At 36.0% G+C, this 18,250-nt stretch overlaps 1 protein-coding gene across 4 annotated transcripts in view; it reads right to left on the bottom strand.

The window, feature by feature from the left end:
• DOCK8 (dedicator of cytokinesis 8) overlaps positions 1–18,250 on the bottom strand; it is a 312,124-nt gene that overhangs the window by 104,360 nt on the left and 189,514 nt on the right. For all 4 annotated transcript variants that reach the window (XM_051962333.1, XM_051962351.1, XM_051962346.1 and 1 more), the window contains 4 exons: positions 13,252–13,486; positions 11,764–11,928; positions 7,488–7,657; positions 34–129 (listed from right to left, as the gene is read on the bottom strand). In XM_051962333.1, the coding sequence (XP_051818293.1) occupies positions 34–129; positions 7,488–7,657; positions 11,764–11,928; positions 13,252–13,486 (666 nt within the window). The remainder of the gene's footprint in view (positions 1–33; positions 130–7,487; positions 7,658–11,763; positions 11,929–13,251; positions 13,487–18,250) is intronic.

Here is an 18,250-nt window from a genome sequence, read left to right as displayed (position 1 = left end):
CCTTCCTTTCATTATTCTGAAGTGACACGTTACCTTTTTGCTGGCTGGTCTTGGAACTGTAGTGGAACTTGGTGTGTCATTGTTCCCTTGGCTGTAGTAAGACATCCGATTATAGACCCGATCAGAAGCCTATGGATACATAACCAAAAGTTAGATTACACACCTTCCTTCTAGTAAAAACGGACCATTGGATTAAAAACAAAACAAAACAAAACAAACAAAAAACTTCAGAATTTATTTTTAAATAAATCTATGTGTTGTAGAACTGTATCATCTTTAAAGTTTCTGATAACATTATAATTCTATAAGCTTATGAATTTAGGTACCGAGTGATTAATGAAACTATGTTGAACTACTGCCCCTCTGTGGCTTTTTAAAGTACTGTTTAATTTGCTAAACTAAATGATATTTCAATTGACAAAATCATTAGTCTATTTCTAGAGGGAAGGTGAATTCAGGAGAAGATTAAGCTTAGACAATAAAATTTGGATGCCTTTGTTTTTTTTTTTTTTTTTGTAATTAAAAAAAAAACCCATATATACTTAAGGAAGGGAGATAGGACACATAGAGAGGAAAGTATAAAGGTAGTATTGAAAGTATACAGATAGGGCATAATAAGAGAATAGGAGTTACTTAAAGTTTTCTAGAAAAATATGAAAAAAAAATTTTCATGGAGGTGGATGGGGAGGAGAATGGGAAGGTTTCAGAGGAGTGGAGTACAGGAGTGGAGTCTTGAAGATAAGTTTATCTATCCACTGGATAGATCTGGATCAAGGTGGCTCCAGTGGAGACTTTGCACAGCCCTACCTCACTTAAATCCAATTCATTTGCATGTCATGGCATCACCTTCCTGATGTCATAGTTCTCTTCAGAAATGAAAGAAAACAGCAGTCCTATCTTTGACCCAGGCTGTCTGTTCTGTGCCTTTGGGCAAATTACCCAACTTAATAGTGCCCCCAAGCAATTCTCTTATATTGGAAATGGTAGAGCAATTGCAAATCTGCATTAATGGTAGAAGTCCCGTTGGTGGAAGTTCTCTATATCAACGAAATAATAATACTGATACAGATGATAGATAGTATTTATAAAGCATGTTAAGGTCTACAAAGTGCTTTACAAATATCACATTTGATCCTCAAAACAGGTAAGTGTCATCATAGTCCCAATTTACAGTTGAGAAAAATGAGGCAAATGTTTTTTTTAAAAGTACTATATTTAAATGTTGTCTTAGAAAAATGTATTTTGATATAGAGAATTGACTCTAATTTATAAAAAATCAAGCCATTCTCCAATTGACAAATGGTCAAAGGATATGAACAGACAATTCTCAGACAAAGAAATTGAAACTATATCTAGCCATATGAAAAAATGCTCCAAGTCATTATTAATCAGAGAAATGCAAATTAAGACAACTCTGAGATACCACTACATACCTCTCAGATTGGCTAAAATGACAGGGAAAAATAATGTGGAATGTGGAGGGGATGTGGGAAAACAAGGACACTAATACATTGTTGGTGGAATTGTGAACACATCCAGCCATTCTGGAGAGCAATTTGGAATTATGCTCAAAAAGTTATCAAACTGTGCATACCCTTTGATCCAGCAGTGTTACTACTGGGCTTATACCCCAAAGAGATACTAAAGAAGGGAAAGGGACTTGTATGTGCAAGAATGTTTGTGGCAGTTTGTGGCAGCCCTGTTTGTAGTGGCCAGAAACTGGAAACTGAGTGGATGCCCCTCAATTGGAGAATAGTTGAATAAATTGTGGTATATGAATATTATGTAATATTATTGTTCTGTAAGGAATGACCAACAGGACTATTTCAGAAAGGCCTGGAGAGACTTACACAAACTGATGTTGAGTGAAATGAGCAGGACCAGGAGATCACTATATACTTCAACAACAATACTATATGATGATCAATTCTGATGGACCTGGCCATCTTCAGCAATGAGATGAACCAAATCAGTTCCAATGGAGCAGTAATGAACTGAACCAGCTACACTCAGGGTAAGAACTCTGGGAGATGACTAAAAATTATTACATTGAATCCCCAATCCCTATGTTTTTGCCTGTCTGCATTTTGGATTTCCTTCACAGGCTAATTGTACAATATTTCAGAGTCTGATTCTTTTTGTACAGCAAAATAATGGTTTGGACATGTATACTTATTTTGTATTTAATTTATACTCTAATATATTTAACATGTATTGGTCATCCTGCCATCTAGGGGAGGGGGTGGGGGAAGGAGGGGAAAAATTGGAACAAAAGGTTTGGCAATTGTCAATGCTCTAAAATTACCCATGCATATAACTTGTAAATAAAAAGCTATTAAAATTAAAAAAAAAAAAAAAAAAGAAAATATATTTTGTTAAGTAACATAAAATGGGAGTCCCAAATTTAAAGATAAAAACATTTTATATCCCACTAAAGAAAAAATTCTTTAAAATATTTTGCTATTTCTAATCTTTGCTTGGGAATACAATTAAATTAGGTATTTTAACAACTGTTTCAATATAATTGGTTTTTTTGTAATCCAAAAATTTTATTTTGTCTTTTTGATAACATTATTCTGCCAAAGGGAGCCTTAAAAATCCTTCAACTTGAGGAAAATATGGGACTTCAACCCAAGGGAATGGCATTGATTTTAATTTTGCTGGTAGTTAAGACCATGGATAGTATCTATTGCCAATTGCATTGCAATTAGTTGGCCATGACCAGTGAACTGGAACTATAGAACTGGGGATTAGGGTGATGGGCATCGAGGATAGCAGCACCACCAAGAATAATTAATCCATTTTTAATCAAGTGCCATCAAGGAGGGATTCCATGAGTAGAAGCCAATTTAGCCTCTACTTGTTTTCCAGATAACCTTGGCACATCCTAGCATGTATCCCCCAGGTCATCTGGGCAATCCCAAACTAGATGCATGTATATTTTCTTATTAGACTATATTTATCTCCTAAAGCTACAGGTTAATGAAAAAAATTATGGTTATAATCTACATAGTTTTTGTTTTCATTAATGTCATCAAATAGGTTATCTGAGGAAAGTAAAACTTCCAAAGAGATAATGACAGGCAGAATGACATGATGAATAGAAAATCAGCATTGGAAATTAGGATGACATGACCTTACTTCCTGTCTTTGATAGAAAACTGACCATTCTTCCTTCTTGGTAGTGCTATTAATTTCTGACTATTAATATGAATATAAAAAGCAGTTGATGGAAAAATGTTTTAGTTATTCTTATTTCTTTTTAAAGAATGATATTCTTTTCACTAAAACTACAATATATGATAATCACATGAAGAAACAGTTTCTGAATTTTATTCAATTTGGCAGACCTGGAATCCCCAGGATTGTTCATTCACTTTAAGAACTGTCTCAGTAGTTCAGTTTATTATTTCCTTTTATTGTTTTCCTCTTGGTTGGTACTATTGAGAATTATACTTAGGTTTGAAAAGTTGACTTTACAAGTACAATATGGGAAGATCATGGTCAGCCATGATCTTGAATGGGAACCCAGGTGAAGATTTCTATAGGATCCTAGGCCTAAATTTCAGAAAGTCACATGATCCCTATTCTCAGAGGGCTATAGGGCAGAAAAGGTGAAACCCTAAATCTAAGCTTCAGGAAATCACTTAACCCCCAGGAAGTAGACAGCTTGTTGACCATTGGTCAATGGTTACTTCCTTTTCAGTCCATCCAATGAATTTAAAAATCAGCAAGAAGGGGGATTGTATCCATATATTTTCTGCTATATAATCCATTCTCTGTTTCTGCCGTGTGCCACATACCACAATGGACTGTCCAGTTGATGTGCTTGGACTACTTCTTACAAGGATTGAATAAATGCTTTCTGTTTGTATCAAGAGATACCTCCCAGTAATCAATTTGGGTAAGGAGGTGGTCATCCAGCTGTATTTTGTCCTAATTAGACCGGAACCAGTATGTAGTATTTAAAAAATATATAATCGTGAATGACCTTTCAAAAGAAAGCAGCAATAGAAACATTATAGTTTAATGCTTTAAATCATCCTGCCATGACAATGACTCATTCTAGAAATAGAATGGGAGGAGGTAAAAAACTCCTGATAGTTCCCATTGCAACTTTTTTTCTTTAGAGGAGACTTTAAAAATAAAAAAGTTTTGCTTCTTAAAAGGAAATATGAAGAATTCAGAGAAACATGACAGGTCTCTATGAATTAAAATTGCCCCAAATAAAAAACCCAGTCAACAACCTATAAGATGAGAATAAGGTGTAAATAACAACAACAAAAACAAACAAACAAAAAAACTTTAAAAGGAAATCAAGCTGTGGGCAACTGAAATAACCAGTATTGGTCCCAGAAAAAAGGTGAAGCAGAATAGGATATTTTTTGTAGAAAGCTGAGGGCTACAGAAGCAAAATGTATGCAATTGTCAGTTCAAATCAAATCAAATCAAAACCCAGTTCAAATCAGGATTAGGAGGCTATCAATCAATCAACATTTAAGAGTCCATTATGTGCCAAGCACTATGCTAAGTGCCAGAGATACAAAAATAGGTGAGAGTCAGTCCCTGTCTTCAAGGAACTTACAATCTAATGAAGGAATCAACATGCAAACATATATATACAAAACAAACTATAGACAGGGCAAATAGGACACAACTAACAAAGAGAAGGCAGATTTAAAAAGTATTGGGGAAGGCTTTCTGTAGAAGGTGAGATTTTAGTTGGGATTAACAGAAGCTAGGGAGGTCTGTAGGCAGAGTTGAGAAGGGAGAACATTCTAGGCATGGGGGACAGCCAGAGAAAAATCCTGAAACCAAAATAAAGATTGTTTTTTTTTTTTTTTTGGAACAGTTGGGAGACCAGTGTCACTATATTGAAGAGCAGGGCTGGGAGGGGGGAGAGGGGGAGAGAAGGTAAGGTTGAAGAAGACTGAAAAGGTAAGAAGAGGTTAGGTTACAAAGGGCTTTGAATGCCAAACGCATTTTGTATTTGATTTTGGAAGTAATAGGGATTTACTGAGGGGAGGCATGACATGGTCCGAACTAAACTTCACTGAAATCATCTTAATGAATGAATGGAAGATGGAGGGGAAGAAAGGAGAGGTGAGGAAGGCAGACCCAGCAATAGGCTGCTGCAGTAGTCCAGCTATAAGGTGATGAGGACTTGCACAGAAAAGTGTCACCGTCATGGAGAAGGGGTATATTCAACAGATACTGAAAAAGGGAGATCAACAAGGCTTTGGGAACAACTTGGATATGGGATGTAAGAGAATAATGAAGGAATTCAGGGAGGACCCCTACATGGTGAGTCTGAGGGACTGAGAGGATGGTGTTGTCCTCTATAGTAATAGGGAAGGTATGAAGGAAGGAAGGTTTAGGAAGAAAGGTAATGAATTCCACTTCAGATGCATATGACTAAAATTAAAATAAAAGGCAGCCCAAGGGAAAAACAGAAACTTTATGAGCAAAACTACACAACACTTTCCACACAAATTAAGTCTGATCTAAATTGGAAAAATATTAAATGCTCTTGGATTGGGTGAGCAAATATAATAAAGATGACAATACTACCTAAACTAATCTATTTATTTAGGGCTATACCAATCAGACTTCCAAAAAACTATCTTAATGATCTAGAAAAAATAACAACAAAATTCTTCTGGAAGAACAAAAGGTCAAGAATTTCAAGGGAATTAATGGAAAAAAAAAATCAAATGAAGATGGCCTAACTGTACCAGATCTAAAATTATATTTTAAAGCAACAGTTACCAAAACCATCTGGTATAGGCTAAGAATTAAACTAGTTGATCAATGGAATAGGTTAGGTTCAAAGGACAAAACAGCCAATAACTTTAATAATCTAGTGTCTGACAAACCTAAAGACCCCAGTTTTTGGAATAAGAACTCATTGTTTGACAAAAATTGCTGGGAAAATTAGAAATTAGTATGGCAGAAACTAGGCATTGACCCACACTTAACACCGTACACCAAGATAAGGTCAAAATGGGTTCATGACCTAAGCATAAAGAATGAGATTATAAATAAATTGGAAGAACATAGGATAGTTTATCTCTCAGACCTGTGGAAGAAAAAGGAATTTATGACCAAAGAAGAACTAGAGATCATTATTGATCAGAAAATAGAAAATTTTGATTATATCAAATTGAAAAGTTTTTGTACAAACGAAACTAACGCAGACAAGATTAGAAGGGAAACAATAAACTAGGAAAACATTTTTACAGTCAAAAGTTCTGGTAAAGGCCTCATTTCCAAAATATATAGAGAACTGACTCTAATTTATAAGAAATCAAGCCATTCTCCAATAGATAAATGGTCAAAGGATATGAACAGACAATTCTCAGACGAAGAAATTGAAACTATTTCTAGCCATATGAAAAGATGCTCCAAGTCATTATTAATCAGAGAAATGCAAATTAAGACAACTCTGAGATACCACTACACACCTGTCAGATTGGCTAGAGTGACAGGGAAAGATAATGTGGAATGTTGGAGGGGATGTGGGAAAACAGGGACACTGATACATTGTTGGTGGAAACTGTGAACACATCCAGCCGTTCTGGAGAGCATTTTGGAACTATGCTCAAAAAGTTATCAAACTGTGCATACCCTTTGATCCAGCAGTGTTACTACTGGGCTTATATCCCAAAGAGATACTAAAGAAGGGAAAGGGACCTGTATGTGCCAAAATGTTTGTGGCAGCCCTGTTTGTAGTGGCCAGAAACTGGAAACTGAGTGAATGCTCATCAATTGGACAATGGCTGAATAAATTGTGGTATATGAATATTATGGAATATTATTGTTTGGTAACAAATGACCAGCAGGATGATTTCAGAAAGGCCTGGAGAGACTTATATGAACTGATGCTGAGTAAAATGAGCAGGACCAGGAGATCATTATATACTTCAATAAAATACTATATGATGATCAATTTTGATGGATGTAGCCATCTCCAGCAATGAGATGAACCAAATCAGTTCCAATAAAGCAGCAATGAATTGAACCAGCTACACTCAGCGAAAGAACTCTGGGAGATGACTATGAACCATTACATAGAATTCCCAGTCCCTTTATTTTTGTCCACCTGCATTTTTGATTTCCTTCATAGGCTAATAGTACACTATTTCAAAGTCCGATTCTTTTTGTACAGCAAAATAACTGTTAGGACATGTATATTTATATTGTATTTAATTTATACTTTAACATATTTAACATGTATTGGTCAACCTGCCATCGGGGGGAGGGGATGGGGGGGAGAATGGGAAAAATTGGAACAAAAGGTTTGGCAATTATCAATGTTGTAAAATTACCCATGCATATAAAAATAAATTTAAAAATAATAAAAATATATAAAATAAAATAAAATATGCCATAGTCAACATTAAACTCAAAAAAGTAAAAAAAAAAAAAAAAGGCATCCATGAAAAATTAAAATAATTTATGGCAAAACTTCCTTATTCTCTCCATACCTTTGAAGACATGATATTTTTAACTTCTTCATCTGGTGAAGTATGTATTCCGGCAATGTCTGGATTACTGTTGCTCATCACCCGGGCCTGCAGGAGTTTGGAATTCACAGCTGCTACTGAAGTTCGTCCAAATGTATGGTAGCGAGGATCTGGGTGATTGGAACTAGTGGCTTCATCACATCCATCAGACATATTCAGTAAGTGAGAGAGGGAAAAATTGGCAAAATAACTTAATGGAATTCTGTTTAACAAATAGCATCCTTGTCAAGTGAAGGGTAGTCTTAGTATGGGAGAAACATCTCAGGATATATTGGCTGTGATGCTGACTCTTCTATTTATCAGCTGGATGACCTTGGCCAAGTTATTTAATTTTTCTTAGCCTTTGTTTCCTCGTTTGTAAAATGGAGATGATGAAATAATTTCCTTTGTCTTTATAGAGTGGTGGGGGGAAACAATAAGTGTGGAATTGTGCATATGCCATCAGACATGATTTTTATGTAGATCAACTAGGTAGTACAGTGGATATAGCTGTCAAGCCTGGAGTTTGGAAGACCTGAGTTCAAATCAGTCTCAGACATTTACTAGCTATGACCCTGGGCAATCCACTTTGTAATGCTGGAGAAACTGAAGCAAGATAGAAATTAGAGAGTTTTTAATATTTTATTTTAGTGAGAGATTGATTGGGGGGCAAAACAGGATCCATGTTGACTAGATGGGACTCTTGACTCAAAGCATCCAGCAGCAAGTGATGGATTCCAGGGATTCTTATAGGGCTCCAGTGATCAGGGAAACAAAGCAGGGTGGGGTTAGAACTCTAGTGAGTGGGAACTTCTAGGAATGGAACATAATTGGGTTTTGATAGGTTGGGGGTAAGAAAAGATCATAAATACTGATAAGTTGGGAGGACCAGGAATCAGGATGTCTGAAGTAGAAAATATCTCCCTCTCCCCCACATCTTGAAACCCTCTGCATTTTATGGCTCTATGGGATGCTAATGGTCAGGCCTTCCGGCCCTAATTATATCATTCCTAATGATCAGGAAGGGGAGTTGCCACCAGGAAGATTGAGGCAGAATAATTCAGGGAAACTGAAGCAGAACAATTAAAGGACACTATGGCATAACTTAACCTTATTTGCCTCAGTTTCCTCATCTGTACAATGAGCTAGAGAAAGAAATGATTAATCCAGCAGTGTTTTTTACTGGGCTTATATCCCAAAGAGATCTTAAAGAAGGGAAAGGGACCCACATGAGCAAAAATGTTTGTGGCAGCCCTTTTTGTAGTGGCAAGAAACTAGAAATTGCATGGATGCCCATCAGTTGGAGAATGGCTGAATAAGTTATGGCATATGAAAGTTATGGAATATTATTGTTCTATGAGAAACATAGGATGATTTCAGAGATACCTGGAGAGATTTATATGAACTCATGCTAAGTGAAATGAGCAGAACCAGGAGATCATTGTACATGGCAACAAGATTATATGATGTTCAATTCTGGTGGACATGGCTCTTTTCAACAATGAGATGATTCAGGCCAGTTCCAATGATCTTGTGATGATAAGAGCCATCTATACCCAGAGAGAGGACTGTGGGAACTGAGTGTGGATCCAACATAGCATTTTCACTGTTTTTGTTGTTGTTTGTTAGCATTTTATTTTCTTTCTCATTTTTTTCCTTTTTGATCTGATTTTTCTTGTGCAGCAAGATAATTGTATCAATATGTATGCATGTATCAGATTTAACATATATCTTTACCATGTTAAATATATATTGGATCATTTGCCATCTAAGGAGGAGATGGGGGAGGAGGGAGAAATTGGAAAATAAGGTTTTGCAAGGGTTATTGTTGAAAAATTATCCATACATATATTTTGAAAAGAAAAAGTTTTAATAAAAAATAATAATAAAAAAGAAATGGCAAACCACTCCATTATCTTTGCTAAGAAAATCTCAAATGGGGTCATGAACAATCAGACACAACGTTAACCAGAATTTTCTTTAACACTGCTTACAAGGAAAGTGGGGATTATATTGGGAAATGACTGTAAAAAATGAAAGGCATCAATAAGCTATGAGTGTGGCATGGTGAAAAGAATAAGTATGGAATCAAAGAACCTAAGTTCAAATCTTGACCCTTCTCCTTATTACCATGGGACATCAATTTTTTCCCACAAGCCTTGGTTTTTCATTTATAATATGAAAGGGCTGAAGTAAATGAGCGCAGAGATTCTTTTCAGTTATACATTTATGGTTTATGATCCTATGAGTCAATCAAACCGAAATTAAAATAAGCAAACAAAATGGCTTGATAAAGTCCCTTTTCAGTTTAAAGTTCTATAGAACTCATAGAACAATTACAAAGATACAACCTTATTAAATATAGAGATGGAGAATGACATAGTAGAAATCTGGTCTTGGAGCAAAGAAAAACTAGGTTTAAGTGGTGCCTCTGATAACCTTACCCAGAGACCACAGTGGAGGATGGCATGATGGAAAGAAAATGCTGAACTTAAAAGTCAGAAAGACCTAAGAATGAATCCTGCCTCAGACATTTACTACATGAACTTCTCTCAGTGGCAGTTCCCTCATTTGTAAAATAGGGATAAAAATAGTATTTATCTCATTGGATTGTTTTGAGGAGCAAAGCATTTATCACATATGTAGAGTGCTTTGCAAACCTTAAACTGCTGTTTTTTGTTCAGTTGTTTTCAATCATGTCCAACTCTTCATGTAGCTTTCTTGGCAAAGATACTGGAATGGTTTGCCATTTCTTTCTCCAGCTCATTTGTTATTTATTCTTCATTCTCCAGAGGACCAATGACATTACGAGGGTGATGACAAAACTTCCCTATGAATTAGATTTGAGGCAAACAGGGATAAGTGACAGTTAGGAAATGTCTGAGGCCAGATTTGAACCCAGGAAGATTGAGTCTTCTTGACTACCAGCTCATCATGTTATCCATTGCACCACCTTAGCTCAAAAACAAACTCCCTCCCCAGCAAAAAGTACCTACCATGTGTCAGGCACTGTACTAATTGCTGGGGACACGAAAGTGTAGAGGGCTGAAACTACTGAGTCGATGCACTGAGGTCAGGACAGCTGAGCACTTGAGGCTGACTACTGATTGGACAATACTCTGTGGGCATATGCTTGGATAATGGTCCTTCCCACTCTCCTGTGCTGGCTCAATGATTGGTGTATACAGAGGATTGTAGGAGGGACTAGGGGGTGGAGTAAGACTAGCCAGGGTCACATACTTTGAGCGGTAGATGAGGGAGAAGGCAGTTGCAGAGATTCTGCTTCCATCTTGTTCAATCCTGTGTCTAAGGACCAATAATAAAGACTAAGGACTTTTGCTTATCCTGACTCCGGCTGATTCTGGGGTGTCTTGGGTGCTAGTGCGTAGTCATCCCACGAAAGGAAGCAAAACACAGTCTGGTACCCTCAAGGGGCTCACAGTTAACAGGAAGACAATATGCAAACAACAGTATACAAACACATATATAGGATAAATAGGAAATAATTAGTAAAGGGAGAACTGAGAGGGCTTGGGAAAAGTTTTCTATGGGAGATAAAGTTTAATTGAGTCAGTCAGGAAAGGCAGAAATGAGGAGGGAAACTTCTTTGGTTCCTGGGCAACTCTCTTGAGTATGACTGAAAGGCCAGATTTTTATGCACCTCAGGAGACTTTGCTCAGACAGCAAAGTCTCCTTGCCAAGATCTTAGAGCAAAGATACTGTCCTTTGTATGACACAGTGCAGCAAAAGAGAGAGTTACCCTTGAAATCAGGTAGATCTGGATCTGAGATCTGACAGACAACCTGTGAGCATAGATAAGTTGTTCAAACTCCCATTGTTTTAAGCAGCAATCTAAGACTATAATGCAGAGATGAGTTGTTGACCTGTTTCAATGGGAGGGGAGTTGTCCACATCAATCAAACAATACTGGAACTATTCACATTGATAAAATCATAAGTCTGAGCTCCCTAAACTAATAAAGCTCCCCCTAAACCCACGAATGTATCCCAGATATTATTATCATTATAATTTATCCATTATATTGTTATTCTTTTCAAGACTATTTCATTTGCCTTGGCATAACTTGGTACTGCAGGGGACCAATCATTCATTCAACATTGTCCTCAAATGAATCACATCAGTGTTGGGGGAAAAAGGGGGGAGGAGGGGAGGGAAAAAGAGAAGAAGGCAAGAAGAGAGGTGACTATAAGCCAAAAATAATTGACAGGTAATTATACCAAATTCTGTTCAGCATTACCTGATTTTAACACTTCCCTTTGAACATTAGGAAGGCGGAAAACATAGTACACATATGAGGCCAAGAGGCAGTTCCGCCCATGTTGGTCCTTGCTCAGGTCCTTGCTATTGTGAAGGCTGTTTGCTATTGAAACCACGGATTCAAAGGCAAACTGGGAAAAGTTAGCTGGAGAACAAAGAGAAAGATAATGTCAGCATTCAGGTTCTCAAAGGAATTAAGACAGAATTTAGATTTTGACTGAACCCAAACTCCTAATCAAACAAGTCCAGTCTATGCCAATGTCCTCACTGAAAGCTAGGGAAGTTTTCTGTAATTCTGATAGAGCCCAGTCTCCTTGCTAATTACTATCTGTCCCTCTTCCCTTCATCTTCCTGGTCTCCTAATACTTAAGACTACACCTACAACAAAGATTGAAATAAGTGTAGTTAAAGGATTCCAGGTTTTTCTCCTATCCACAGATAGGGGTATGATAATCTATATGAGGGAAAGAGAGAAGAAGAAAAAGATAGAAGGAAGGAAAGAAGAAAGACAGGGAGGAAAGGAGGGAGGAAAAAAAAGAAGGAAAGAAGAAAGGAAGGATGGAAGAAAGGTAGGACCCCAATTAGGGTTTGCTTGGCAAAGATACTAGAGTGGTTTGCCATTGTCTTCTCCAGCTTTTTTTTTTTTTTTTTTTAACAGATGAGGAAACTGAGATAAACAAGGTTAAGTGACTTGCCCAGGGTCACACAGTTGGTGAGTGTCTAAGGCTGCATTTGAACTCAGGAAGATGAATTTTTCCGACTCTAGATGAGAGAACACTATCTACTGTGTTACCTAGTGACCCTCCTAATTTCTTTTAGGAACTTAAAAAAAAAAAGGAGAAGAAATAATCCCTATTGTCAGGGTAATTATAACACAGCTTTAGCCCTTCCTGTGTACTTTATTCTCACTTCATTTCTGCTCTCAGGCCACTCCTGAATGATCACTCCCTACAACTATTCTCAATCCAAACACTTCTCACTTCCTAATCTCATGCGGTTTTTTTGTTTTTTTTTTTTTGAGGCAATTAGAGTTAAGTGACTTGCACAGGGTCACACATTATTAAGTGTCTGAGGCTGGATTTGAACTCAGGTCCTCCTGACTCCAGGGCAGGCACTCTATCCATTGCATCATCTAGCTGTCCCTCATGCATTTTAAATTTACAGTTTCTTTCACCTCATTCAGAATCATTTAGAGCATATACCAACACTAATCCCCACTTCTTTTCTTCACATTCTTATTATACTTCTAGGCCTCTGACTAGAATTGCCATTATTGACTTCTCTTTTTAGCAATGACAGGAAATGGGGAGAAAATCTGCCTGTGAAGAGGCAGCACCTATATTTCATCCCTTTTCAGCACAATTTCAAGAACTCCCATCTAGGCGTTTAGGTTGTTTTCCCCCTGCTTCCTTTCTGATTCCAGCATTTTCCCACCAGAATTTGATGCTAGGTCCAAAGTCCAGAGTACCTGTCTGGCCTGCAATGACCATGGGTTGTATAGACAGCTGAAAAAGCTTATCTAAAATCTGGTGCAGAAACAACACGAGGGGCTCCAGGCGGGAGGAATTCAGACAGATGATACTCAATTTCAGTTCATGTTCCAGGTTAGCTTCTGTGATCTTTTGGTCCAACACTCTGATGGGAAAAGTGACTTGACTTTCCAGAGAGTGACAGAGAGTAAAAAACTTCTCTAGGTGGTTGTCCTGTGTAGGCAAATATAAGAGGACATGAGTGATTGCCTGCTGCTAGGGAAGTAGCACAGGTAAATATTCTAAGTAGTGAATTGGAGATGAATAAAAATTATTAAAAGGTACTTTGGAGGAAGAAAAGAGAAGTACAATAGCAAATGCCTTTGAGATGGCTAGATCTAAGGGATGACATTACTTAGTATGACTGCATACACATTACAGGTGCTCAATAAATATTAATTAAATGGAAAATGGGAATGTAGTATTCTCTGAACAAATGCCAACATCTTGGGCACGCACATTATTAAGGAAGGAAGACTGTTGATCAGGCATCCTGATTAAGAAGCAATTGGTGAGCTGGTGAATTAAGGTAGGGAAAAAAAGAATCTAATGAAATATAACCAAGATATATGTCAAGAAAATCCAAGAGGGAGAGAAAGCTATCTATTCCTGGAATGAATGTTTAATATGTAAATTAAAACAATTATTTAAGTACCTACTAGATGAAGAAGAGTCATGTAGATTCTGAAGAAAATGTGGATTTGGAAAACCAACAAAATAGACAAACCTTTGGTAAATTTGATTAGAAAAATGAAAGAGGAAAATCAAATTGTTAGTCTCAAAAATGAAAAGGGAGAACTTTTCACTAATGAAGAAGAAATTAGAGCAATAATTAGGAGTTACTTTGCCCAACTTTATACCAATAAATTTGATAACCCTAAGTGAAATGGAGGAACACCTACAAAAATATAGGTTACCCAGATTAACAGAGGAGGAAGTAAATTGGTTAAATAGTCCCATTTTAGAAAAAGAAATAGAACAAGCTATTAATCAACTCCCTAAGAAAAAATTGCCAGGACCAGATGGATTTACATGTGAATTCTACCAAACATTTAAAGAACAATTAACTCCAATGCTATATAAACTATTTGAAAAAATAGAGAATGAAGAAGTCCTACAAAATTCCTTTTATGACACAGACATGGTACTGATACCTAAAGCAGGTAGAACGAAAACAGAGAACGAAAATTATAGACTAATCTCCCTAATGAACATTGATGCAAAAATCTTAAATAAATTATTAGCAAAAAGATTACAAAAGAAAATCATCCCCAGGATAATACACTGTGACCAAGTAGGATTTATACCAGTAATGCAGGGCTAGTTCAATATTAGGAAAACCATTAGCATCTTGACTATATCAATAACCAAATTAACAAAAACCATATGATCATCTCAGTAAATGCAGAAAAAGCATTTGATAAAATCCAACACCCATTCCTATTAAAAACATTAGAAAATATAGGAATAAATGGACTTTTCCTTAAAATAACCAGTAGTATCTATTTAAAACCATCAGTAAGCATCATACGTAATGGGGATATACTGGAACCATTCCCAATAAAATCAGGAGTGAAACAAGGTTGCCCACTATCACCATTACTATTCAATATTGTATTAGAAATGCTGCTTTGGCAATAAGAGATGAATAAAAGATTAAAGGAATTAGAGTAGGTAATGAGGAAACCAAATTATCATTCTTTGCAGATGATGTGATGGTATACTTAAGAGAACCCCAGAGAATCAACTAAAAAGCTATTAAAAGCAATCCACAACTTTAGCAAAGTTGCAGGATACAAAATAAATCCACATAAACATCAGCATTTTTACACATCATTAACAAAAATCCAATAGTAAGAGATACAAAGAGAAATTCCATTCAAAATAACTGTCAATAGGATAAAATATTTGGGAATCTTATCTGCCAAGGGAAAGTCAGGAACTCTGTGATTAAAAACTACAAAACAATTTCCACACAAATAAAGTCAAATCTAACCAATTGGAAAAATATTAAGTGCTCTTGGATAGATCGAGTGAATATAATAAAGATCTGATCGATTTATTTAGTGCTATACCAATCAGACTCCCAAAAAACTATTTTAATGACCTAGAAAAAATAACAACAAAATTGATCTGGAAGAACAAAAGTTCAAGACTTTCAAGGGAACTAATGAAAAACAAAAATCAAATGAAGGTGACCTAGCTATATCTGATCTAAAACTATATTATAAAGCAGCGGTCACCAAAACCATTTGGTACTGGCTAAGAAATAGACTAGTTGATCAGTGGAATAAGTTAAGTTCTCAGGACAAAATAGTCAATAATTATAATAATCTAGTGTTTGACAAACACAAAAACCCAGCTTTTGGGATAAGAATTCACTGTTTGACAAAAACTGCTGGGAAAATTGGAAATTAGTATGGTAGAAACTAGGCATTGACCCACACTTAACACTGTACACCAAAATAAGATCAAAATGGGTTCATGATCTAGGCATAAAGAATGAGATTATAAATAAATTAGAAAAACATAGGAGAGTTTACCTCTTAGACCTGTTGAGGAAGAAGGACTTTGTAACCAAAGAAGAACTAGAGATCATTATTGATCACAGAATAGAAAATTTTGATTATATCAAGTTAAAAAGCCTTTTTACAAACAAAACTAATGCAGACAAGATTAGAAGGGAAACAATAAACTGGGAAAACATTTTTACAGTTAAAGGTTGTGATAAAGGCCTTATTTCCAAAATATAGAGAGAATTTACTCTAATTTATAAGAAATCAAAGCCATTCTCCAATTGATAAATGGTCAAAGGATATGAACAATTTTCAGATGATGAAACTGAAACTTTCTAGTCATATGAAAAGGTGTTCCAAATCATTATTTATCAGAGAAATGCAAATTAAGACAACTCTGAGATACCACTACACACCTGTCAGATTGGCTAGAATGACAGGGAAAGATAATGATGAATGTTGGAGGGGATGTGGGAAAACTGGGACACTGATGCATTGGTGGTGGAGTTGTGAATGAATCCAACCATTCTGGAGAGCAATTTGGAACTATGCTCAAAAAGTTGTAAAACTATGCAAACCCTTTGATCCAACAGTGTTACTATTGGACTTATATCCCAAAGAGATATTAAAGAAGGGAAAGGGACCTGAATGTGCAAAAATGTTTGTGGCAGCCCTTTTTGTAGTGGCTAGAAAATGAAAATTGAATGGATGCCCATCAATTGGAGAATAGCTGGATAAATTGTGATATGAATGTTATGGAATATTATTGTTCTATAAGAAATGATCAGTAGGACGAAGATCGAGAGGCTTGGAGAGACTTACATGAACTAATGCTAAGTGAAATGAGCAGAATCACTAGATCATTATACACTTCAACAACAATACTAGATGAGGATCAATTCTGATGCAAGTGGCTATTTTCAACAATGAGAGGATCCAAATCAATTCCAATTGATCAATACTGAACAGAACCAGCTACACCCAGTGAAAGAACCCTGGGAAATGAATGTGGATCACAACATAGCATTTACACTCTTTCTGTTATTGTTTGCTTGAATTTTTGTTTTTCTTCCCAGGTTATTTTTACCTTCTTTCTAAATCCGTTTTTTCTTGTGTAGCAAGACAACTGTATAAATATGTACATATATATTGTATTTAACATATACTTTAACATATTTAACATGTATGGGATTACCTGCCATCTAGGGGAGGGGGTGGAGGGAAGGAGGGGAAAAGTTGGAACATAAGTTTTTACAAGGGTCAATGTTGAAAAATTACCATGCATATTTTTTTATTATTATTATAGCTTTTTATTTACAAGATATATGCATGGGTAATTTTTCAGCTTTGACAATTGCAAAACCTTTTGTTCCCATTTTTCCCCTCCTTTCCTCCACCCACTCCCCCATGCATGTTTTGTCCAAAAAAGCCATAACTGGAAAAAAAAAAAAAAAGGAGCTTGCATTCAAATAGGGAAAGAATGAAGCCAGATAGTATATGGACATTAGAGAAATTTGTTTCATAAAGCAAATTGTTCTGCAAGGGATCAATGAAGAATTCCTGGAGAAGGTAATGTTTTATTTGAGGTTTAAAGTATTTGAGGTATTTAATAGGCAAATAAAAGGAGAGAACAGTAAGGCATGAAAGTATAATAAAAATACTCCAGTTCACCTAGAATTGAGTATGCAGAGGCAGTAGGATGAGATAAGGCCAGAAAGGTGGCACTATATTGTAAGCATAAGATTGTACAATATACAGCAAGCAAAAGGCTGAGAATTTCTGAACAGTGATATTATCTAACTTTTTTTTTAAGTTGCAGGCCCAATTTATTGATCTTTTCTTTCTCTATTTTATTCAAGTAAGCCTCTAAGGATATAAAAATTCCCCTTATTACCACTTTGGCTGCATCCCATAAATTTTGGTATGATGTCTCACCATTGTCATTATCTTGAGTGAAATTAATTGTGTCTATAATTTGCAGTTTCACCCAATCATTCTTTAAGATGAGATTATTTAGTTTCCAATTACTTTTTGGTCTATTTATACCTAAGTTTTTGTTGAATGTAGTTTTTATTGCATTGTGATCTGCAAAGAAAACATTTACTATTTCTGCCTTCCTGCATTTAATTTTGAGGTCTTTATGTCCTAATATATGGTCAATTTTTGTGTAGGTTCCATGAACTACTGAGAAGAAAGTATACTCCTTTCTGTCACCATTCAGTTTTCTCCAGAGATCTATCATACCTAATTTTTCTAATATTCTATTTACCTCTTTAATTTCTTTCTTATTTGTTTTGTGATTTGATTTAGCTAAATCTGAGGGTGCAAGATTGAGATCTCCCACTATTATAGTTTTGCTGTCTATTTCTTCTCGCAACTCTCTTAACTTCTCCTTTAGGAAGTTAGATGCTATACTACTTGG

Source organism: Antechinus flavipes, chromosome 1 (assembly GCF_016432865.1).
Source record: "Antechinus flavipes isolate AdamAnt ecotype Samford, QLD, Australia chromosome 1, AdamAnt_v2, whole genome shotgun sequence".
NCBI lineage: Eukaryota > Metazoa > Chordata > Mammalia > Dasyuromorphia > Dasyuridae > Antechinus > Antechinus flavipes.
Note: the sequence above shows the minus strand (reverse complement) of the source record. Positions and strands in the feature narration are given on the sequence as shown.